Source organism: Bos taurus, chromosome 20, assembly GCF_002263795.3.
Source record: "Bos taurus isolate L1 Dominette 01449 registration number 42190680 breed Hereford chromosome 20, ARS-UCD2.0, whole genome shotgun sequence".
Lineage (NCBI taxonomy): Eukaryota > Metazoa > Chordata > Mammalia > Artiodactyla > Bovidae > Bos > Bos taurus.
In genome coordinates, this window is record NC_037347.1 from 31,141,297 (window position 1) to 31,166,943 (window position 25,647).

A 25,647-nucleotide genomic window follows, 5' to 3' on the forward strand; every position below is an offset into this window, starting at 1 on the left:
AGTCTGTCTGCCCTCTGATGCCCTCTCTCAGCGCCTACCGTCTTACTTGGGTTTCTTTCACCTGGACGTGGGGTATCTCTTAACGGCTGCTCCAGCAAAGCTCAGCCACTGCTCCTTACCTTAGATGTGGGGTAGCTTCTCTTGGCTGTTCCTACAATTGGGGGTTCTGGGACACTTCCCTAAGTATGGGGAGTGAGGTGGGAGGGGGGGTCCAGGATGGGGAACACATGTACACCCGTGGCGGATTCATGTCGATGTATGGCAAAACCAATACAGTATTGTACAGTATTTAGCCTCCAATGAAAATAAATAAATTTATATTAAAAAATAAAAGAGCTTTCAAAAAAAAAAAGAATTAATGGATTCAAGAGTGGGAGGAAGAGTCATAGTTAACTAGATGGCAAAACAGGGGAGGAGCAAAACAGGAGTAAGCAAAAGTAAGCATGTGGGCAAGGTCCTCTGGCAAGCCAGAGCCAGTAAGCAGTCCCTCTTAGCCATTTCCTTGGAGAGCAAACTAACAAACTAATCCTGACTCAATGGTGAATGCTGCTGCTGCTGCTAAGTCACTTCAGTCATGTCCGACTCTGTGCGACCCCATGGACTGGAGCATACCAGGCTCCTCCATCCATGGGATTCTCCAGGCAAGAGTACTGGAGTGGGGTGCCATTGCCTTCTCCAGAGAATAAATGCTATGTATCCAGGATTAGCTGCATATTCATCATTGGAGATGGAAATTCTTGGCTTAAAGGAAAAAAAAATCATTATTTAAATAATGTTAAAGATTCATGTACCAGGACAGACTGATAAGGAAGATATTCTGGGGTAAGCAGGGGTTCCAAGTGTGTCCTAACTCTTGCTGCCTAGAAAAATGACCATCCATGCTTCCACAGGAAAAGGGAAAGTGGAGACAGCAGGAAGAAATAAGAAGGAATCTAAAAATGGACAGAGGGAAAACTACATGAAGAAACAGGGAAAGACAATCATATACATGCCAAGGAGAGAGGCCTGCGAAGGAAACATTTCTGACACCTTGCTTGGACTTCTAGTCTTCAGAACTTTGAGTAAATAGATTTCTATGATTTAAGTTGTCTACTCTGTGGTACTTTATTATGGCAGCCCAAGCAAACTTATATAGAAGTTCATGGCTGCCTTAGAAGGCATTGGTGTTTCATGCAACAAAGCATATTCATATAAAAAAGACATGAAAGAAAAAAAAGAAGGAAGGGATAAAAAAATAATAGAACTAAGTTAATGCATAGTTTAAGGGGGAAAAAAAGGGGGTCAAGTTTGCTATTAATGTTTTGCCATAGCTTGTTTCAGCCGTCCATTGCTGTATAACAACCACCCCAACCAACAATCTGTTATTTCACAGAAATCTGTTTGTTAGGCATGCCTGCAAGGTCCGTCTCTCAAGCTGCCCCTCATGACTCAGCCCAGCTTCTTTTTAACATGGCAACAGGCTCCCAAGTAGGAACTTTCCAAAAGATGAAGCCCTAGTGCACAGGTATTTATCAAGAGTCTGCATGTTACTTGTTAATGCCCACTGCCCAAAGTGGAGTCAAAGAGCCAAAGAAGGATTGATCCCCACATGCAAAAATGAGTGCACTTTGAATTTCTGAAAGTGGAGTCAGTCTTTCTCTGGATATGAGCATATACTATCACCAAAGCATCACTAAAAATACCTTTCTTCAAATGTTCAAACATCATCCCCACACATCTGCACTCTGACACAAAGAAGATAGATGTTACAAGTGTTTTAAATCTCCCTTGGTGGTGTATCATGTCCTCTAGAAAAAGGAATCATTTATTAGAAGAATCATTGAATCTATTGCTCAATCTGTTTGTAAAACGTGGTGAAATGTGTCATCTAATTTTAATGTTAGGAGAAATGGTTGCAGTCATTAAATGAGATGTTTTGATCATCATACCTTCAATGATTTATGTAAAGAACATATTGTGAAAAATCTCAGGAATATTATTTCTATTTTATTTTTGCTTGACAGCAGCATAAGGAAAGGGAGACAAGTCCGTATCAAAATTGACAAATAACTACTGAAAAGGAGTTAAAAAAAAAAATAGTGACTGTTTCAAATCATGACCTGAAGTCTCTTCCTCACAGTAACCTGGAAGATAGCAGTCCTCTAGTACAAGCTTTATATAAAACATTGATAGCTATTAATTAAAAAGCTATATTGTGTTCCACATTTGAAGAGAATTACTTCCTTTGAGTTTTCTTGATCCAGTTAATTTTCATATGCTTTCTCCTCCATTTTAAATACCTGCTTCTTCCTGTGTGCCTGCTACTGCTGCTGCTAAGTCACTTTAGTCGTGTCCAACTCTGTGCAACCCCATAGACGGCAGCCCACCAGGCTCCCCCATCCCTGGGATTCTCCAGGCAAGAACACTGGAGTGGGTTGCCATTTCCTTCTCCAATGCATGAAAGCGAAAAGTGAAAGTGAAGTCGCTCAGTCGTGTCCGACCCTCAGCGATCCTATGGACTGCAGCCTTCTAGGCTCTTCCGTCCATGGGATTTTCCAGGCAAGAGTACTGGAGTGGGGTGTCATTGCCATCTCTCTGTCCTTTGTGCCTAGTCATCTCTGATTTATCTTCCAGAACACTTCTCTGCAAATGTTCCCCAGAATTTCCCACTCTTCCTCATGCAACAATAGTCATTCTCTTCTCTAAGCTCCATCCACGACTTGCAAATCCTTTCAATTTTACATTTACACCAAACTATGCTCCTCTATGGAGAAGGAAATGGCAACCCACTCCAGTGTTCTTGCCTGGAGAATCCCAGGGACGGGGGAGCCTGGTGGGCTGCCGTCTATGGGGTCACACAGAGTCGGACACGACTGAAGTGACTTAGCAGCAGCAGCAGCATGCTCCTCTATGCATCTCATACTTCACTGCAAGGGACCATGTCATGTGTATCTGTTACCTGGCACAGCACAACGTGCACAATAAATAATAAATGGTTAGGCTTTTCACTGCCACATAATTACCTATTTTACAGACAAAAGAGACCAAACTAAGTCAGTGGTAGAGGAAACAGAATTCAGGACATTTCAAATATAAGCAATTTCTCACATCATCTTATAATCTAGAAAATGTCATTACTCCTATCACTAGCCCGTTTTATGATTTCATTTACTTTGAATTGCAACTTCTTACTCCACCATCCCTTCCAAAAACCTCATGCCAGTGAGCTCTCTGATTCTTCTCTCCTTCGACATCCCCTGCCTCCATATTTAGAATCAACAAGAAGCACTGTGAGTTGATTTTCTCTCATCTCATGAGATGCTCCTTGGGTCTCTCTCTTTGCAGGGGGGTTTCCTCCCCCTATGGTGCGAGTGAGTGGTCTTCTATGCTCAGCAGTGGCCACTGCACTCGTCTTAGCCTCTGTTCCACTTTGGCAAGCTCCTCTCATCCCAGGTACTTCAGGAACATCTTTTATGCTAAGCACTTCACTATTGCCCCAGGTTCTATCTTGTAGTCTATTGCAAGTGGTAGCATGAAAATACTAAATCAAGGCAGTTTTAAATAGCCAAGATTTTAATATCTTATGATTTAATGTCTTGTTTTGCTCAATTTCCTACAATTCCATGGGGGGGGTGGGGAATATTATTCCAGACGACCAAAAAGCTTATGCATAAAATAGGAACCATGGAATTTATTCAAACAACCAGGCACTCATGATTTAAGAAAAAACACAGCTAAATGGCAGAAGATAAGGTTCTTGCTGTTCCATCTGCCACAGGGTAATTATGGGAAGATTGTGACGCCCTATTCTCCAATTTCTCCAGCTGAAGATTACAATTAACAACATACACAGAAATTACTATTAAAAAAATATTTCATTGGTACAAAAAACATTAGTTGGGCTAGAAATACTAATTTGTGTCCTTAAAAAAGATAATAATTATCAAAGGAGGTGTGATTTGACCTTGCTTTGTTTCAGAGGTGCTCCAACTATGAATGAATCTATTAAACTTTTGATTATAGATTTAACACCAAAGCACTGTTAATAAACTAACAGAAATTAGAGATAGTCCAATTCAGGTATTCACAGAAGAATTAAATGACTCCTTAAAACTCTTGCTGGAAGCATTTGGATCAATTCCATTTCAAATTATTTAAACAATAGGGCACCTACTACATTCTTTGTAGGAATAACACTAATATTCCATTTTCACACAAAGGCAAAAAAAGTTTATCCCCAAATATAAATTGTATTTTGTTTTCAGAGCCTCACCCCAAATATAAATTGTAGGAATAGGAGAAATTTGCCAAGATATATTGAGATTATCTTATCTTTGACTTGTGCATTTCTTCCTCCCCATTCCATATTGCTTTAAATGATCTTGTGTAACTTCTTTTATTTCATTTAGTAGATGATGTCAATCGGCAAAGATGTTAGAAACCAGGACTAGGTGGAACAATGTGTATTTCAGAGCATTCCAGACTGGACAGATGAAGACCAAGGATCTGACTCATCCCTCTCAAACTCTGAGGTTATGTAATTCACCTTGCCTCCAACCCACCTTGCCTCAGAAGGAAGGAGTGCCCCCAGGGGTAGGAGAGGGAAATGCCCTGAATTAAAGGTTAAGTTTCCAATTCCAGCAAAAATCAGAGGTCTGAGGAATTCAGTTCATTCATGGAAAAAATAGTCATATTTTGGCACATCTCGAGTTTTTGACCTAGGAGACAAAAATTCACAGCAAAAAGCTTTGGCCTGACTGGTTGTCGGGTGGAAAGGTGTCAGAGGCCAAAGCAGGCAAGGACTTTCAGCAGGTGTGATCCTGGAAAGCAAAGCCCAGAAAACTAAAGCACCTGCTCCAAAAGTTCCTTTATCCTGCTCCTGAGTAGGAAGCATCCTCAGGACTTAGGTGCTTGTGTAGAGGCAAAAAGAGAGAATGAGCGGAAGGACAAACCCTGACTGGATAACCAGCAACTTTTGTAATGCCATATAAAGACAGCAGGCAGTTGTTACACATTTCTGCCTGTAAGAAGTTGGCTTCTTCTGGCTGAGATTTGAACTGTATTTTTAATAATTAAATAGTGTATAATATAAACTGCCCTCCTTCTGTCCCGCCCAGTAAAATATTTATATAAATGGCTTTGTGCTTAATTTACTGAAAAGCGATACACTCCAAAAATGAAGCATGACCAAAAGTGATTCATTATGTAGAAAACAGTAACATCTTTTATAGTGACCACTAAAAACTGTTTAACCGGGTTCATCGTTAAAATCCACCTTTGGTGCTACTTACACAAATAGTATTTGGGGTGAGATGCACTCTTTGTGTTTGTGTGCATGAGTGCGTGTGTGCATGTGCTTGGTCGTGCCCACCTCTTTGAGACCCCATGGACTATAGCACTCCAGGTTCCTATGTCAATAGAATTTTCCAGGCGAGAATACTGGAGGGGGTTGCCATTTCCAGCTCCAGGGAATCTTCCCAACCCAGGGATCGAACCCATGTCTTTTGCATCTCCTGCAGTGGCAGGAGGTTTCTTTACCACTAGCACAACCTGGGAAGCCCAAGAGGCACGACAGCAAAGACCAGAGCCAGTATAGGTACTCAAATTCTTATGCATACAGTAAGCTCGTAAGATTTTTTGCTATGGTCTCATTTACAATAATGATTCCAATCTTTATGAGACCATGTCTCCAAGTTACTAGAATTACACCCAACTCTAATGAAGCAGTTACCCCCAGTCAGACACAAGGGTGTGGACCTGAAGTATGCCTAAGTCGTCATGCCCATATATATCCCAGTGGGACAAAACCACACAGCTAACTATAATCTTCAAGAATAAAATTTTCCATGAATCAGTAAAGCCCTGAAAGTTTTAAAAGGCCTTCTAGAAGGCGTGACTTCTGAAGCATAATGTTCCAGTAAACTTGGGAGAGTGGTGACAAAACATTCTAAAGTCATGACACTATCTCATCCCTCTGGGGAAAAAAACCATCTCCCCTGCAGACATAATACAAAGGAGTTATTTATTTAGTCACACTTTCTCGCATTTCTCTGGAGAGATTCAGATGTAATCTTTCAGTTCTAACCGTGTGTGTGTGGCGAGGACTGGAATCGCATGGTCTGAATAGAATTAACCAGCACAAGACCCTGGTTTAGCCACTGTATTGTACTTCTTAGGAAAGTGCACTCCCTAACTCGGGGAAATAAGGAAGAAAAAAACCAAGGCTGACTGATAGCAACCCACGGGCATTTGGAAAATCAGTTCCAGGAAAGGACTGGTTTAAATCAAAATCCACAGGCTAAATCTAGTCCTACACCTTGTTGTGGAAGTTTCCCAGTGCTGCTTTTTCTATTGTAAACCAAAGTAGTAGGGTGGGGAAAATTGGCCTTATTTCAATTCAGAAATGATTCATTCCATGGGTTTTTACTATCCCCTACATCAGATCACATGGCTGCTGTTTTTCATTTTCCCAAATGCCACAGGAAGGAGAATGAGAAAAAGTTATAAGATCCTCCTATTCCATCTTTACAACAGAGGAAATAGGAGCAATCTTGATCCCTTTGTCCACACCAAAATCAGATTGATTATATTCTTTTCAGCTAAAAATGAAGAAGCTCTATACAGTCAGCAAAAACAAGACCAGGAGCTGACTGTGGCTCATCAGATCATGAACTCCTTATTGCCAAGTTCAGACTTAAATTGAGGAAAAGTAGGGAAAACCACTAGACCATTCAGGTATGACCTAAATCAAATTCCTTATGATTATACAGTGGAAGTGAGAAATAGATTTAAGGGACTAGATTTGATAGACAGAGTGCCTGATGAACTATGGACAGAGATTCATGACCTTGTATAGGAGACAGGGATCAAGACCATCCCCAAGAAAAAGAAATGCAAAAAAGCAAAATGGCTGTCTGGGGAGGCCTTACAAATAGCTGTGAAAAGAAGAGAAGCAAAAGGCAAATGAGAAAGGAAAGATAAACCCACTTGAATGCAGAGTTCCAAAGAACAGCAAGGAGAGATAAGAAAGCCTTCCTCAGTGATCACTGCAAAGAAATAAGAGGAAAACAATAAAATGGTAAAGACTAGAGAGCTCTTCAAGAAAATTAGAGATACCAAGGGAACATTTCATGCAAAGATGGGCTCAATAAAGGACAGAAATGGTATGGACCTATCAGAAGCAGAAGACATTAATAAGAGGTGGCAAGAATACACAGAAGAAATGTACAAAAAAGATCTTCATGACCCAGATAATCATGATGGTGTGATCACTCACCTAGAGCCAGACATCCTGGAATGCGAAATCAAGTGGGCCTTAGGAAGCATCACTATAAACGAAGCTATTGGAGGTGATGGAATTCCAGTTGAGCTACTTCAAATCCTAAAAGATGATGCTGTGAAAGTGCTGCACTCAATATGCCAGCAAATTTGGAAAACTCAGCAGTGGCCACAGGACTGGAAAAGGTCAGTTTTCATTCCAATCCCAAAGAAAGGCAATACCAAAGAATGCTCAAACTACCGCACAATTGCACTCATCTCACATGCTAGTAAAGGAATGCTCAAAATTCTCCAAGTCAGGCTTAAGCAATACATGAACCGTGAACTTCCAGATGTTCAAGCTGGTTTTAGAAAAGGCAGAGGAACCAGAGATCAAATTGCCAACATCCTCTGGATCATCAAAAAAGTGAGAGAGTTCCAGAAAAATATCTATTTCTGCTTTATTGACTATGCCAAAGCCTTTGACTGTGTGGATCACAATCAACTGTGGAAAATTCTGAAAGAGATGGGAATACCAGACCACCTGACCTGCCTCTTGAGAAACCTGTATGAAGGTCTAACTGTAAAACAGTTAGAACTGGACATGGAACAACAAACTGGTTCCAAATAGGAAAAGGAGTATGTCATATTGTCACCCTGCTTATTTAACTTCTATGCAGAGTACATCATGAGAATTGCTGGGCTGGATGAAGCACAAGCTTGAATCAAAACTGCCGGGAGAAATATCAATAACCTTAGATATGCAGATGATACCACCCTTATGGCAGAAAGTGAAGAAAAACTAAAGAGCCTCTTGATGAAAGTGAAAGAAGAGAGTGAAAAGTTGGCTTAAAACTCAACATTCAGATGCCATGGATTATGGCATCTGGCCCCATCACTTCATGCAAATAGATGAGGAAACAGTGGAAATAGTGGAGGACTTTATTTCTTGGGGCTCCAAAATCACTGCAGATGGTGACTGCAGCCATGAAATTAAAAGACTCTTACTCCTTGGAAGGAAAGTTATGACAAGCCTAGACAGCATATTAAAAAGCAGAGACATTACTTTGCCAACAAAGGTCCGTCTAGTCAAGGCTACGGTTTTTCAAATGGTCATGTATGCATGTGAGAGTTGGACTATAAAGAAAGCTGAGCACCGAAGAATCGATGCTTTTGAACTGCGGTGTTGGAGAAGATTCTTGAGAGTCCCTTAGACTGCAAGGAGATCAAACCAGTCCATCCTAAAGGAGGTCAGTCCTGAATATTCATTGGAAGGACTGATGTTGAAGCTGAAACTCCAATACTTTGGCCACCTGATGCAAAGAATTGACTCATTTGAGAAGACCCTGGTGCTGGGAAAGATTGAAGGCAGGAGGAGAAGGGGATGACAGAGGATGAGATGGTTGGATGGCATCACCAACTCGATAGATATGAGTTTGAGTAAACTCCAGGAGTTGGTGATGGACAGGGAGGCCTGGCGTGCTGCAGTCCATGGGGTCACAGAGTCAGACTGGCGTGCTGCAGTCTGTGGGGTCGCAAAGAGTCGAACATGACTGAGCAACTGAACTGAACCAAACTTGATCCTTTGGCTGAGTTCTCACTTCCCTTTTCCCTTCTCTCCATTGTGGTGGGAAGGAACTATTCATCATCAGTCCAGGTGTTACCTGCATAGCCCAAATGCACATCCCCTTCTCAATCCTTCTCAAAATCCATGACAACCACTTCTAGTCCCTGCTATTCCCTTGCTGCCACATGGACTCTCCCACACACATCACCCCATCTCACGGGCACCCTCTCCATTACAGCATCTTCATGATTTTGTTACTCACAATAACCCAGACAATGCAGCCCAAGCACCCAGTTCTCAGAAGATCTGGTTTGGTCTTTGAAATTTGAAATATCAAGGGGCAAACTGGACTCCATATCCTTTAAGCAATCTTCCCATTGGTATTAATTTTCACAAATAGGCTTTTGGAAAGAACTGAAAAGCAAAGTTCAAGGTTATAATCTTTGGCAAAAATATGAAGTACAAATAATTCATATTGAATAAGGCAGTCTTATGCTTTGACCATCAACATGACTGAGATGTAATACACCTCACTTTTAAAGTTCTCTGTAAACTGACCTTTCTCTATCTATCCAATATGGTTTTCCACTTTTTCCCCAAATGAATTATCTACTATGATCTAACTGTTTTTTTCTACCACTGTCTTAATCATTATATGTAACAGCTCCAAATATTGGTCATTCTAATTACTGTATCATCTATATCACTATTTTACCAGCATCCAAAAGACTTCCATCCACAATTACAGTATATACCATGTTAAATATCTGTAATTACTTAAGTATTATAGTAAGAAAATAGTTCGTCAGCCCACTACATAAAATGTCTAAGAGATAAGAGTTTAAGAACAGCAATCTTGAGTGTTTTGAAATTCAAATGTTACTATTTCTGCTGCCTTAGTAAATCAACACTTTAAAAGTTTCACTTAGAAAAGTTTTTTTTTTTCTTTTTTTCTGTTAATTAACCTAATTCTTCTTTCCCTTGAGAAGCTAAAGAGCAATCGGGTTATGCAAGTTACTGCCACTGGAGTGAAGTTTGGAGTTTAGGTTCTTTTCTTTTTAACCATTCTGCCCCAGTACTATTTGTTGGCAAAGACTTTCAAAAACTGGCAAGAGCTATAAATTAGCTATCTGAACTATTCTCCCCTATCTACACAAAAGAGCTGTCCAACTTTCCAGTGCTAAAACACTTTAATTCACAAGACTTATGCCTTTGGGGACTAGAAAATTTGCCTCTAAGTCATATAAACATATGGGTTATAAGTTTTTATACAAAGTAAGGCTTTGGGACCAGATAAATTGAACTAAACCCTAAAGCTGACTGATACATAATAACATAATATATCCCATATTTGTGTTGGATAAGAAAAGAGTAAAATCTAAAAATCAGGGTCATGACTTAAATGGACTCCGAAAGACCAAGGCCCACCTTCCAGATCCATTACCAAATACTTAACTGATATCCACTGGCTCAGAAAAACTGAAAGTCTACTGAAGAGATCAGTCCCCTCTCTTAATCTCTCTATTCCAACCATAGAAAGAAGAGTATATAAAATGATAAAAAGACTTATGTACTAGAAAACTGTTCAAAGTTAGATAAATAGATATACAGATAGAATATATAAAAAGGTATACATTTACTTATATAATATGTTTTAGCTAGATTAGTAACTTAAACACAAACTCCCAAATTGAGACAAACGTAAGAAAATTAAAGGATGGTTAATAAGACTAAAAACATAAGTCAACATTACCACTTCACTGCTTCTTTTTTTTTTCGGTAACAGATTGTAGGATATAATGGATTTTTTTTGATTATTTCTAGTTGAATATCAAAAAGACATACTGAACAATAGATCAATACAGAAAGAAATAAGTCATATTTACCAGTTGTATGACTTATCAGAAAGGGAGGAATAGTAAAAGAGGAATGAAAATTATTTTGTTGATCTTAGACCTCACTGTAATAATGATCCAAGATCAATAATCTTTCAGAGTATTACTTTAAGGAATTATATATATATATATATATATATATATGTATATATTCAAAAATCCCTTAAATAAAGTAAAATAAAATCAACCAGAATATGAATTTTCAATTAACACAAGTGAATGATTAGTAAGTATCAAAGAAATGAGATCATCATAAATCTTAACAATATAGAAAAATATTTGCTATAAATGATGGAAATAATAAATCCAAGTATAATTATTTTAGTTTAAACAGAATGAAGGAATTATCTCCCCCCACCAAAAAAACCCAGATATACCTACAACTACTTTGAGAAAAGGAAAGGGAATGAATCAAGATACTGTTTACTTTCTTCAAATAGAACTTTCTTTGTATAAATCACTCATGAAGTTACAAATGATCTGAGATCCATTAACAAATTGCATTTACCACTTAAAAAGGAGTCTTTCCTGATTTAAACACATGCACACACATGCAGATCTTAATCTCAGGCACAGCAAAATAGAAACTGATGATCAAACCAATACTGAGTTATAAATTCAATAAACATGAGCATTATAGTAAAAAAATTTCACACCAGTTATTTCTTTTTATGATTTACAGATAGTGTTTACATGTTAATAACTGTCTCAAGAAACAATGCTCGGACTTCCCTAGTGGCTCAGTGGTAAAAATGCAGAAGACACGAGTTTGACCCCTGGTTCGGGACGATCCCACATGCTGTGGAGTAACTAAGCCCATGTGGTACAACTGTTGAGCCTGGGCTCTAGAGCCCAGGAGCCGCAACTACCGAGCCCACACGACATAGAAGCCTGCTGAAGCCTGGGTGTCCTACAGCCCATGGTCAACGCAGCAAGAGAAGCCACCACAGTGGGAAGGCCGCACACGGCAACTAGAGAGCAGTCACCACCCTCCACAATGAGAGGAAAGCCCATGCAGCAACGAAGACCCAGCACAGCCAAAAAGAAGGGAAAAGAAAGAAACTCAATGCCAAATTAACTATATAGAGAAACAGGCATTCCGAATATTCACCACACATTCAACCTATATAGAACTTTTGGCACACTAGCAAAGACACAAAGAAAATTACACTTTTACTGCAAAAGGACAATCTTTACTGGTGCTAAAAAGGCAGAATCTGTACTGCTGCTTAAACAAAGAGGTAGCTAGAAAAATGCCACCATTTCTCTCAAACGTTATCATTTACATAACACCTTAAAATACACAATGATTTAGGGAAAAAGTCATTCTTCCAAACAGGTAAGACAATTTAATCTCATCTATTTCATGATAGCAATTCCTTCCTCAGCTGTTAACAGGCAGAATTATTTGATTTTAGCCTTTTGTCACCAGAGACAACTGCTACATCATTATGCAAACATGATGAACTCATTTTATTAGGCAAATAGTAGAATTTCATTCAAGTGCACTTAATACAGTACTACACATATAAACTGAAATTAAAAGAGATCTCCAATTGGAAATGGGGTTTAAAAAATACAGCTAATACTGATTTCAAGTTACATGTTTCATTGGTGTTCTAATGAAACATACAAAGCAAATGATTTGCTTCCAGCATCTCTGAAAGATTATCTAGTCCTTTAATGTATTGAAATAGAAGTGAGAAAATATACCCTTGAAATACAGACTTTAAAGTACAGTTTGAAAAACTGAAACCAATTTGATACGCTTATTTCAGATTATGGTTAAATGGTTAAGAAGACAGCTCAAGAGTTGATAAAAGTTTCAAATTAGTCACATTTGGTGAAAAAAACATAAATTCAGGTGGCTGTAATGTTTACACTGTGTCAGATTTTTTCAAATCCATGTATAATGTAAGTCCCCAAAATCATAGACTTAATTTCTTAAAACATTGCTGACTATTGAGGAAAATCCAAATGGAATATACCTAAAATGAGACTGTTTTTTCTCCTTTTGTAAAATACTTTTAGAATTCATAACAAAAAAATATGCACAGAAAGACATTTAGAATTATCAATCCTTTTTTAAAATCGATGGATCGCAGCTCTTGAAAATTTTCCCTTTATTGGCTTTGTTTCTTCAGAGTCTTCCTTTTCTTCCAAGAGTTTTGCTACAGATGTGTATCAGCTGTATACGTTAATAATTTATTTGCCTGTTCCCGCAAGTGAAGAAGTGGTTTGATCTTCATATTTTACTTCTGGTAGGATTCTCTAACTTTCGCCTGCAGAGCATCACACGTCTTCTTGGCATCGCCTAGAAGCATGGCTGTGTTCGGTTTGTAGAAGATTGGATTGTCCACTGCAGCATAGCCAACACCTAGGGACCTCTTCATAACAATGACCTAAGAACCAAAGATTAGGCGAGAGAGTACATTTAACAGACCTGGCCAGGACATGTCAGACACAAACTGTGTCCTGCCCTAACCTTGAACAAAGCATGTACCACTACTGATTCTTTACTACAAAGACTTTTAAAATACACAAGGAGTAGTTTTAAATGCATGTTTACTTTGTATTAACTTGAATTCTTCAAATATGCCCATACCCTTACATCCACTAGAGAAAAGGTCCTGTTAAAAACAGTGTATCTCTTGAGTGATAAGTGATTCCCCCCACCAAGTGTTTTTGTCTATAAAGACAATGTATAACATTTTACAATAAAAATAATAATAATAATAATAACCATCTTTCTCTGGGCTAAAGACAACAAATTTAGTGCATAAATTTCTACTACCAATCCTAAGATAAAAGTAGTTGAGTGGGAAAATGGTATGATTCTTAGCCCACTGATTTAAAGTAAAGAATACTGGACAAGAAAGATGTAAGACAAGAGCCCAAAGAGTAATCCAGTGTGCCCCAGAACAGAGCTAATGACTAATAGAATGCTTCCACAAATAAAAATGAAGAGGTAAGTCTTTCTCTAACACTGATGTGTTCTAGACATTTACAATTACACAGATTGTAGATGTCGCTATCCTGTTGAATATCAAGTTAATTCTTCAAGAAATAAAAAGCCTTTCTACGTTCTTCTAGGACACAGAGTCTATTCAAAAATGGAAGCAGAGCAAATGTATTCATGTCCCCTATACCATTAATACAGTAAGGTACTGTGCAAACTCTCAAATACTGATGATTGATGCAGTAACTGTTTAAATATATATGAACAAGTGCATGTCCCATCTACTCACCCACCACAGACACTATGTTTAAAACTCCACATTTTTACAATAAAGAGAGACAAATTAAAGGGAAATATATATGTTATAATGATTCTTAAAATCCAGATATGAGTTGAGAGTGGTGAAAAGAGTTGCCCACAGTTGGGACAGAGCAAAATCATAAGGGCTAGATCTCCCTACAATCTAGCAGTTAGCCTTTTCAGAAGTAATGTGCTGTGAGCAGGGCTTGCTTCTGTATGCCATGTTACTGTTTGGATTTCTAAATCACCTTTCTTCTGGACACTCCATAACGTACAAGTGAAGTGAAAGTCACTCAGTCGTGTCCGACTCTTTGTAACCCCATGGACTATACAGCCCATGGAATTCTCCAGGCCAGAATTCTGGAGTGGGTAGCCTTTCCCTTCTCCTGGGGATATTTCCAACCCAGGGATCAAACCCAGGTCTCTCACATTACAGGCAGATTCTTTACCAGCTGACTGACAAGGGAAGCCCAACCCTTTCAAAAAAATTAAATGAAAAAATGTGCTCATCTTCATATGTGAAGGTGATGATATTAACTCACTGTCCCAGAGGGAAGCCATCTGCTTCACTGGACTCGGCCTGGAATTCAGCCAGCCTCATCCCCAAAGCTCACAGGTCCTTTTTCAGTTGTGGTTACAGATTGCATTAATCCACCCAGATAATCTCCTCTAGTTCTAATTGCGGAGAAGGCAATGGTACCCCACTCCAGTACTCTTGCCTGGAAAATCCCATGGATGGAGGAGCCTGGTGGGCTGCCGTCTATGGGGTCACACAGAGTCAGACACAGCTGAGTGACTTCACTTTTACTTTTTGCTTTCATGCATTGGAGAAGGCAATGGCAACCCACTTCAGTGGGTTGGGGTCGCACAGAGTCGGACATGACTGAAGCAACTTAGCAGCAGCAGCAGCAGCAGCAGTTCTAAATGAGGATGCCTTAAGGGCATTCACTCCGTTTCTCTGGTGACCACAGAAAAGACAGAAGCTGTATCTAGAGAGCTGGACCCTAAATCTCCTCTTAACTCCTGAGCCTCCTAAAAGGCATCATCATTTCTCATCAAGTGACCAACGAAAAGTTCTGTGTACATATCTTAAGAGACTTTTAATTCTTAGAATGAAATGCAAGTCTGAAACTTTACCTGCTTTGATTTCCAGACTTCAAGGACTGGCATGCCTGCAATGATGGAGTTGGGGTCTTCTTGAGCTGCTGAATTAACAGTGTCATTAGCTCCAATTACAAGGACCAAATCAGTGTCTACAAAAGAAAATAAAAATATCACATTGGTCACTTCAGGCAAATGATGTGATCTTACTTTTTAAAAACAATATAATAGTTGTTATAATAAGCTAATAGTTAGAGGACGAACACTTGTGCCAGGCACTGTACAAAGAGCTTTATCAGAGAGGTTCAGTAACTTAGCCAGCGTCACACAGCTTAAAAGCAATAGGTCCTGAATCTGAACCTGAGCACCCTGACTGCAGCTTGTATTATTATGCTTTCCCTCCCCTCCATGGATCTACCCAATCTGACTTTTGCTGTTGCTTTTGTTCAGTTGCTAAGTTGTGCCTGACTCTGCGACCCCACAGACTGTAGCCCGCCAGACTCCTCTGTCCATGGGTTTTCCAGGCAAGAATACTGGAGCGAGATGCCACTTCCTTCTCCAGGGCATCTTCCTAACACAGGAATCGAACCTGCATCTCCTGCATTGCAGTTGTACTCTTTACCACTGAGCCACCAGGAAAGTCCAATCTGACTTTACAGCTATTATCTCAAAATGATCTTGCCAGTAACATTAAAGATATGCATTCCATTTTCAACTTTCAAAATGACCACTTAATATGCAATCTGACATCTAAAAGAACATGGTCTGAGAGTCTGTACTATATTAAAGCTGTGTCCATAATTCCTGGAACTGCCAAGTTTCACACATAATTTAGCAACAGTGAAATCTAAAACGGGGACATAAAATTAAAATGGCCTAAATTCCCTCTTTAAGGACCGCAATTTAAATTACCTTAGAACTTTGCCAAAAATGCCACGTGAATCTAGACATACACACAATTTCATTATTTTTCTGTAATAAACAGTATTTTTTTAAGTTTACAGTGGATACTTGCCAGAGGGAACTGGTTTAATTTTAACAAACATGATTTGGGGTCAAATGTCATTAGCATTCAACATCTAGCCAGTGAAAGCCACCAAGTCCAGCCCCTTATTTGTGAAGTCCCAGTACTTCAAAGAAAATAGGAAAAGTACTGACTGACCATGAATCGGTGCAACAGAAAACCAGTAAAATCTCAAGACATTGGCAAGAATCAGATACTAAGCCATCAATGGAAATGATTTTATAAATGAGAAGCCTGAAGTTGAGCACCAAGTTCAAGGGCACGAGCAAACCAGAGTCAGGACCTGGATTCCAAAACCAGCTCTGTTCCTAAAGCCTCTGCAAGGCACTCCACTCCACCGCACTGTCCCCCAAGACTTCCACCCTCCTTCAGATCTCCTCGCAACAAAATGACTACTCACGGTGCTCCCAGATCCTGTCTCGCTATTTTTCAGTATCATCTTTCGTTGATTTAATTTCAACTGCTTACTTACTAGGAGCAGGTTACTCTTCCTCTGGGAGCAGGTCTGTAGTAATCCCTCAATTTATGTCCTCAGACTGGCATTGCTCTATTCATATTAAGAACACTTGAATTTCACCAGTACCCCATCACTTACCTGGGAAATCATGATTGATCTCGTCCATTTCCAACACAATATCATATGGCACCCCAGCCTCAGCCAGCAGCACATTAAGCTGACCAGGCATCCGGCCTGCAACTGGGTGAATTCCAAACCTAGACAGGAAACAAATGAACAGCTGGCCTTACTTAATGGGCCAAAGTACAGGGACCCCAGGATCACCTCCAGACCTGCACACTCTGTTCTTGGCACCTCTGCTTCTCCTGGTACTATCTGATCTCTGCAAGAAGGAATAGAATCAGTCCAGATATACCATTAATCTACAAATAATAAGGTTGGAGATTCAAGATCTCAGTATATACAAACTATAACTGCTCTCAAGAAAGTAAGTGTGGCTTTAGAACCTGACTCATCCACATATGTTTTAAGTCCAATGAACTCCCAACAATATTAATAAATAATACCACCTTACATTTAATAAGTATTATGCTCTCTCATGATACTTTCTGATATTTTTTTAATCTTTCTGAAGTCAGCCTGGAATTAAACATTTGCCATGAAAAACACTGTCATGCACGTAAGTTAAAGGCCTACTTTCAAAGAGAAAATTATCCAACTATGTTATCCAAATTTTCTATGAGAATGAACAGCTTTACAGTGGAAAAAAATTAACTTCATTTAAGAGAAATTAACATTCATGTTTTTATATTGTGATACAATTTATAAATTTCTTATATATTATTTCATTCTATCCCTAGATCGTCTTTAATAATCTCCATCAAAAATTAGAATTCAGAGCACCTGATTCAAATTTAGGACTTAGTTAAATAAACTGAGCTATAGAGCTACAACCCTATATCTAAAAAAAGAGCGAAAGAGCAAGAATGTAAATAACAGGGGTTGCTTGCATATATTTTGGCATAACGGCTAATGCCGACTCTTCAAGATGTGCCATGCAACCTGACAACTTTTTTAGTAAACGGGTAACTGGAGATTCAAACTCAGGTCTCCTTCAAAAGTCTGTACTTTTCATTACTATACAACACAGTCAGTATGGTCAGGCAATTTAAGAGTTATTTTTGTTATCAGCTCAAGATAACCAGCTATATGATGTTTAGTAAGTTACTAATCAGCTCTCTCAAATTTCTAACCAGCTGTTATAAGCCCACCTCATGCCTAAGGTTATATAAAACCCTGAAGAATACCTATTTATCTCTGCTTAAATGGGTGAAATAAGGAATTCTAAGAATCCAAATTACAGTAGTATTCTCTGAGAAAAATTGAGAACACAGGAAGTTTCAAATAATAATTTTTTTTTAATTTTTTAAATGTTTGCATGGACACAGGAAGCAAAAAAAATGTTTCTGTACAGAAAGTACCTACAATAGTGCAAAACATTTACCAGCACCTCTACATGCTGGGAAGTAGGTCCTGAAAACCTACTAGGGGTGGGAGGTAGAATGAACTGTATAGAATGGACTATTAATAATCTAAGACTCGAGAAAGAAGGTCAGCAGCCAGTAACTTCAGGAATGACCAAGCTGTGTTGAGGCCGTTTTGGGACTTTGGAACTTTGTATGGTGGCATGCACAACTCTTCAGCTATAATTGTTTTTGTCACAGGAATGAAAAGACTGGAAATTCTCTCCACTCCACTCCGGGCTTACTCCCTTGGGGGAACTGAGCCACTCTGGGTTCCCTGAGTGCCAGCTCTGCATCTGCTCTCAATCTACATGGTAGCCTCTCTCTGGGAGTAGAAGTGGAATCTTCGAGCTATACTTTGACCTTCTGTTTGTGGGACAATGTTTTATTATTTGTATGTATGTGTGATGGTACTTACTTTGACTGGCTGAACTATATTTAATTGACTTAAAGATACGTGCTTATGAATTAAATCTAAATATATAGAAAAAATAATCCAAGACTTGTGTTTTTTTTAATGTTTACTAGAGTATAGTTGATTTACAATCTGTGTTAGCAAAGTGAATCAGTTATACATATATTCATCTTTTTCAGATTCTTTTCCCATATTGACCATCACAGAGTATTCAGTAGAATTCCCTATAGTATAAAGTAAGTCCTTATTAGTTATCTATTTCATATGATAATATTTTATATACAGTAGTGTGCATATAGAAGACTCTGTTAAAAGGCATTTATCGTCTCTTTCCTCAGTGAGTTGTTTACATTTTAGTGAGAATAAAATGAAGGCAGTCAGTTTACTCCAGACTGTGGTCACCCAACCTCACCATCTCATAAAGCTTAAATTCTTTAACCACAAATTCTATCATTTTTGGAAATGTAAATGTTCAATACTTGAGTAAAATTTTTAAATGTTCTCTAAAAACAAGATTGTTAAGACTGTTCTTATTTTATGGCTAGACACTGCTATCCTAGTATCACCGTCTGTTTCAAATGAGAGTTTTTAATCACCCCGAAAACAAAAGAAATGAGGCAAAATACTGACAGTTCATGTTCACATTCTTCATGTAGTAATACAAATTACATTCGGCACTTCCAAAATATCACACAGACTCTGGGATTGAGATGTCTACTCTAAAATTTTAACATTTTCACAATGGCAGTACGACAAGACATTTGAAAAGAATTTCTCCAGGCACCATAGTATATGTTCATTAAATGGGAGTTATATTACAAACCCTCAAATCTGAAGATAAATGTCGCTTTACTCTAACAATAATATTCTAAGCATTAATATAAAAAATGGGAGAAAATGTAGCATATTGAAATAACCAAAATATACTCCTAAGCCTTCTAATTACATGAATGTAGGAAAAGAAAAGACATATGAATGAAGTTTCAGAGGTGACTGATTTTGTAAACAAGCATCACAGTCTTCAATTCAGGACTTCTAAACCTTTCTTCAATGATGGGAAGGGATGCATAATCCCTTAGGTTCACAAGTAATAACAGAAGCAGAAAGAAAAAAAGATAATAACAGACTCAGAAAAGGTAAAGCTCACTTATATGGAATAAAGAATTTAAATTTCATAAAAGAGGAAAGATTCAATTTGTTTAATCCTCACAAAAACTGAGAAAGAAGGCAGAACACAAAGCAAAATAAACACACATACGAGAGGGACACAGATGTGTCACGCATGACATTAAGGTGCATAAAAATAAGAAGTAATTTGAACATCAAAATAAATAAGGTTAGTAATGGACTATAACCCTCTGGGGGAAAAGGCAATTCAGGAGTCAAGACTGATAACAGGGATCTCCCTGGTGGTCCAGTGGTCAAGACTCTGCACTTCCACTGCAGAGGGCACGGGTTCAATCGCTGGTTGGGAACCAAGATCCCACATGCCTCTCGGCATGGCTAAAAATTAATAAAATAAAGCTATTAGAAACTTATTTTTTAAAAAAGACTGATAACAGATTAGGTCAATAATGAAAGAAAGAAATGGAAGGAGGGAATACTCTCCCCTATAATGGCTTAAAGCTCAACATTCAGAAAACTAAGATCATGGCATCTGGTCCCATTACTTCGTGGCAAACAGATGGGGAAACAGTGGCAGACTTTATTTTTGGGGGCTCCAAAATCACTGCAGATGGTGATTGCAGCCATGAAATTAAAAGACGCTTACTCCTTGGAAGGAACGTTATGACCAACCTAGACAGCATATTCAAAAGCAGAGACATTACATTGCCAACAAAGGTCCGTCTAGTCAAGGCTATGGTTTTTCCAGTGGTCATGTATGGATGTGAGAGTTGGACTGTGAAGAAAGCTGAGCGCCGAATAATTGATGCTTTTGAACTGTAGTGGTAGAGAAGACTCTTGAGAGTCCCTTGGACTGCAAGGAGATCCAACCAGTCCATTCTGAAGGAGATCAGTCCTGGGTGTTCATTGGAAGGACTGATGTTGAAGCTGAAACTCCAATACTTTGGCCACCTCCTGCGAAGAGTTGACTCATTGGAAAAGACCCTGATGCTGGGAGGGATTGGGGGCAGGAGGAGAAGGGGACGACAGAGGATGAGATGGCTGGATGGCATCACCGACTCGATGGACATGAGTTTGAGTGAACTCCGGGAGTTGGTGATGGACAGGGAGGCCTGGTGTGCTGTGATTCATGGAGACGCAAAGAGTTGGACATGACTGAGCGACTGAACTGAACTGATAATGGTAGAATACCAACTGATAAATATAGTGGGTTATAAAACCACCATTTTGCATCAAGACTGGTTCAGATAAAAAATCATCAGCACACACTCAATCTAAGGAGTAAAGCTTGAATGAGAAACAGGATTTTGCTAGGTCTTAAAGAGAGCTCAACAGAAAAAAAAAATCAATAAAGACTTTCAGCATGTTCTCTGAGAGCTACTTCATTGAAATTGATCAGTAATAGCTGGTTCTTAGACACAGAACACCTGGATACTCTGCTGAATGGGCATCTGGTTAAGTGTGCACAGTCCATATTTCTTTTTCTCCCCAGCTAACAGTTCCTTATAATAGCTAAAAAATATATATATTACCAAGATTATAAAACCAAATCTCAGCCAAGAAGAACTTAAATTGAAATTATAGCTTATTATGATTTTAATGCAGTTTGATATGCACAGATACTTACAGAATATTGCAACTTGATGTTCTTTTAAATATCATATAAAAGTGAAAGTCGCTCAGTCGTGTCCGACTCTTTATGACCCCACAGACTATATAATCCATGGAATTCTCCAGGCTGGAATACTGGAGTGGGTAGCCATTTCCATCTCCAGGAAATCTTCCCAACCCAGGGATCGAACCCAGGTCTCCTGCATAGCAGATGGATTCTTTACCAACTGAGCCACCAGGGAAGCCCAAGAATACTAGAGTGGGTAGCCTATCCCTTCCCTAGGGGATCTTCCTGACCCAGGAATTGAACAGGGGTCTCCTGCATTGCAGGCGGATTCTTTACCAGCTGAGCTACCAGGGAAGCCCAAACAGCATGTGGAAGAACTAAAAGCACAAAGAATGTGCCCACCAAAGCAGATATTCTGTAATTAAATTTGGGGACCCTAACATGTCATTATTTTTGAATAATGATAGAACAAAATAATTTCCAAAAGAACACATCCTAAACTCAAAAATTTTAGTTTGGAAAGGTCATTTCACTTCATAGAGTTTCTTAGTAATACAGCTGATATATCAAATTATATTGTTAATCAGCTGACTTTTATTCAAAGGCAATGCCAATTTGTATTTCAACTGTGGTGATTTCAAGTCAACATTCAAAATTAATGCAGGATTGTTTTCAAATATCAGTAGAAGGTACTCTATCTTCCACCACTGACTAGATCCCATAATATAACTAAATAACTAGATTTAGTTAGGGAGCTGCAGCTTAAAAGGATCACAGGGCACTTGGATAAGGTTCAAGAGAAACATAAAATACCTAACAACTTAGAAAATAACCCACACTAAGTGAAAAAAAGATCAACTGGCTAGAAAGAAAAGCAAAACTGATTTTCAAACAGACCAAATAAAACAGAAGTTGGCCAAATATTCCCCATTTTCATTTAACAGAAAGAAAGAAAGTGGTCTTCAAATGCAAAAGAAAGAACTGGAATTAAATTTTTAAAAAAATACTTTCTGTCAAAAACTTAGGAAGTGAAAGTCGCTCAGTTGTATCTGACTCTTTGTGACTCCATGGACTGTCCATGGAATTCTCTAGGCCAGAATACTGAAGTGGGTAGCCTTTCCCTTCTCCAAGGGATCTTCCCAACCCAGGGATCAAACCCAGGTCTCCCGCATTGCAGGTGGATTCTTTACCAGCTAAGCCACAAGAGAACAAACTCCCTAGTTAGGAGAAGTTTCAGGCCTCTTTTCTGTGGATCAGAAGAGACAGTTTCATTCATCTGAGCTGATGTTCAAACCACCAATTTAGTACAAAATGGATTCAAAAGGATTTCACAAATAAATGCTAAGGATGGTTGGCCCACAGTGGACACAGTCAAGGCAGTTACGGCAGCTGAGACAGCTCTTTATTTAATGGTGGGGGTTTGGTGGGGGAGCGGGGGGCGGTGTCAAAACCACTAGGAAGAGAGAACAGCAGCTTTGGTAAAACTTAGGATTCCCAGAACAACTGCAAGACACTGCTCTACCTACATCCTATGCCACTGCTAAGTCACTTCAGTCGTGTCCGACTCTGTGCAACCCCATAGACGGCAGCCCACAAGGCTCCCCCGTTCCTGGGATTCTCCAGGCAAGAACACTGGAGTGGGTTGCCATTTCCTTCTCCAATGCATGAAAGTGAAAAGTGAAAGTGAAGTTGCTCAGTCATGTCCTACCCTCAGCAACCCCATGGACTGCAGCCTTCCAGGCTCCTCCATCCATGGGATTTTCTAGGCAAGAGTACTGGAGTGGGGTGCCATTGCCTTCTCCGTCCTATGCCACTAACTGTAATGAATTTGTGCTCTTTTGAGATCCTCATGGCAAATTTTGGACACCAAAAATTTCTCCTAATCTCACAATCCTTCTGAGCATCAACAAGTGCTTCCTGTTGCACCCCAGTCTGTTCCTCTCCCCAAAACCTGATTGGTGAGGCTTGTACTTAGTCATGTCCAACTCTTTGTGACCCCATGGACTGCAGCTCGCCAGGCTCCTCTGTCCATGGAGATTCTCCAGGTAAGAATACTGGAGTGGGTAGCCGTGCCCTCCTCCAGGGAATCTTCCCAACTCAGGTCTCCTGCATTGCAGGTGGATTCTTTACCATCTGAGCCACCAGGGAAGCCCAAGAATACTGGAGTGGGTAGCCTATTCCTTCTCCAGGGGAACTTCCCAACTCAGGAATCAAACTGAGGTCTCCTGCATTGCAGGCAGATTCTTTACCAGCTGAGCTAGCAGGGAAGCCCAGGTGAGGCTCAAGAAAGACTCAGTCACTGTGCTATAGGACATATAAGGTCTGTATTAGTGTCCTATTAGTGATATAACAAATTACCACAAATTTAGTAGCTTAAAACAATATGCATCGATTACAGAGGCCTGACATCCAAAATCAGCACCCATGTGCTAAAACCAAGGTGTCAGCAAGACTGTATTTCTCTTAGAACCTTGAGGAGAAAATCCACCCATCCCTTGCCTTTTTCCCGGCTTCTGGAGGCTGCCCCCTTTCCCTGGCTTGAGGCTGCATCGCTGTCTTCTACTTCCACTGTCACATCCCCTCTTCTGACACTGACCCTCTTCCTCTCTTTCGTAAGGACCCTAGTGATTACATGGACACAAACAAATAATTCAGAATCATCTCTCCATCTCAAAATCATCACTGAATCTACAAAGCTCCTTTTGCCATATAAGGTAATATATTCACAAGTGTGGGGTATTCAGAGGTGGGTTTCTTTGGGGGTCATTAATCAGCTTACCCAAACTCCCTTTCCAGTCCTAAAATTCCATGAACCAGGGATTCCATTCTAGCTGAATAAGTCAGTATACACTTTGTGATTTACTTTTGTATTTTGTGATTTGCTTCTGCATCCCTCCCTGATTCCAGTGATTTTGTAAAATTTTACTGCCTTTGCTTATCTTTAATCCATCTGGCTATCATCTTCATGTTTTAACTGAGGTGTCCTGGACCAAATTAGAAGTTAAAGACCTCCAAATGTATTTGTTATTATTGTAGTATTTGATTATCTGCAGACTGCATAAAGACAACGTTTCTGCTGAGCTAGTTGTGAGGGGTAAATAGCTAACCAGCATGTTATGCTGAATATCCCAAAGGACAGCTCACTTTATATCTGTTTGTATAACAATTTATTATGCTAAATTTTAAGACTCTAAAGTTGGAGAGCAACACCCGAAGGCTATTACCAGAGAATGCCAATGTTTTGAGAGAAATGACAGAACACACTAAATTTGTAGGAATATATATGAGCACGTTGATGAGTCAATGTGAATTTATAATAATTCTGGCCTATGCAACTGGCTAATCTTCAAAGTATGGATTAAAGCTAATTATATCAGACATTGGTTGCCCATGACCAGCAATTTCCAGGAACTGATGGCTAAAGTTCATCAATGTTCCATCATCACATGAAGAATATCCAGAATTCAGAAATGCAAAGCCTACCAGCCTTTTGGTTCTCCCCTTTAAACCGCAAAAATTATCTTGATTGTACACTTACTTATTAACAAAACATGATCAGCTGTCCCTGTCCACAACCTAACTTTACAGAACAGGAATAACTACTAAAATGAGATCACAGGAAAATCGTCCAGGCCCCCAGAACTCACTCTTCACGCTCCTTCTCCTTACAAAGCACTGCATTATAGGAACTGGCTGATGACTGTGCTTTCCAAACCGGCAGCAACTTGAGAACAGGGACTGTGTCCTATTTACCAGTTCCCAAAGTACCTGGCACTCTAGTAGAGCAACTCAAATAAAGAGAGGGAAGTAAGGACAGGAGGGACGTAGGGAGAGGAGGAAAGGGTTTTAAGGAACATAGCGTGCCCAATAAAGTGCACTGATTCAATAAAGTGCAAACTTGTTATATCTCTTTTGAAAAAAAGATTTCAGAGAAGTAGTAAAGAGTAGCAGCTAAAAGCTCTAGGGTGCCACTGCCTGGGTTCAAAACATTCAGACAATTTGCCTCTGTGTGCGTCCCTTTCCTCCTGTGTACTATAGGAGTGATAATAAAGCCTTTTCAGAGGATTACTGTGACATTTAAGGGAGATAATTCATGTAAAGAGCATTTTATACAAAGTACTTTAGACCAATGCCTGGCACACCTAAGTCCTTAATGAATGTAACCTGCAATTATAATACCCCACTGAGACATATTTTTGTGATATAAATGCTCATCTGTATTGTTCAAATAAATGCACATTTTTAATGATCATTTATATAAAAAGAAAGGGATATTTTCACATTAAAACAAATGTTGATTTGTCAGCATCTTCTAAACTGGTTTTCTAATTTTTACCTTGAAATCCCAATAAATATCAATATGGTACAATAAAAGCCAGAAATTCTTTGTACTTGCAATTACATGCAAAAGCTAGAGAAATTATATC

General features: G+C 39.2%; 1 protein-coding gene across 4 annotated transcripts in view; it reads right to left on the reverse strand.

Moving 5' to 3' along the window:
- Window positions 1–11,869: 11,869 nt before the first annotated feature.
- The window catches only part of NNT (nicotinamide nucleotide transhydrogenase), a 92,300-nt gene continuing 78,522 nt past the window's right edge, over window positions 11,870–25,647 (reverse strand). For 3 of the 4 annotated variants that reach the window (XM_005221530.5, XM_005221529.5, XM_005221528.5), the window contains exons 20-22: window positions 16,678–16,796; window positions 15,095–15,210; window positions 11,870–13,100 (exon numbers count right to left, since the gene is read on the reverse strand). In XM_005221530.5, coding sequence (XP_005221587.1) covers window positions 12,951–13,100; window positions 15,095–15,210; window positions 16,678–16,796 — 385 coding nt within the window. In that variant the 3' untranslated portion in view covers window positions 11,870–12,950. 4 annotated transcript variants of the gene reach the window in all.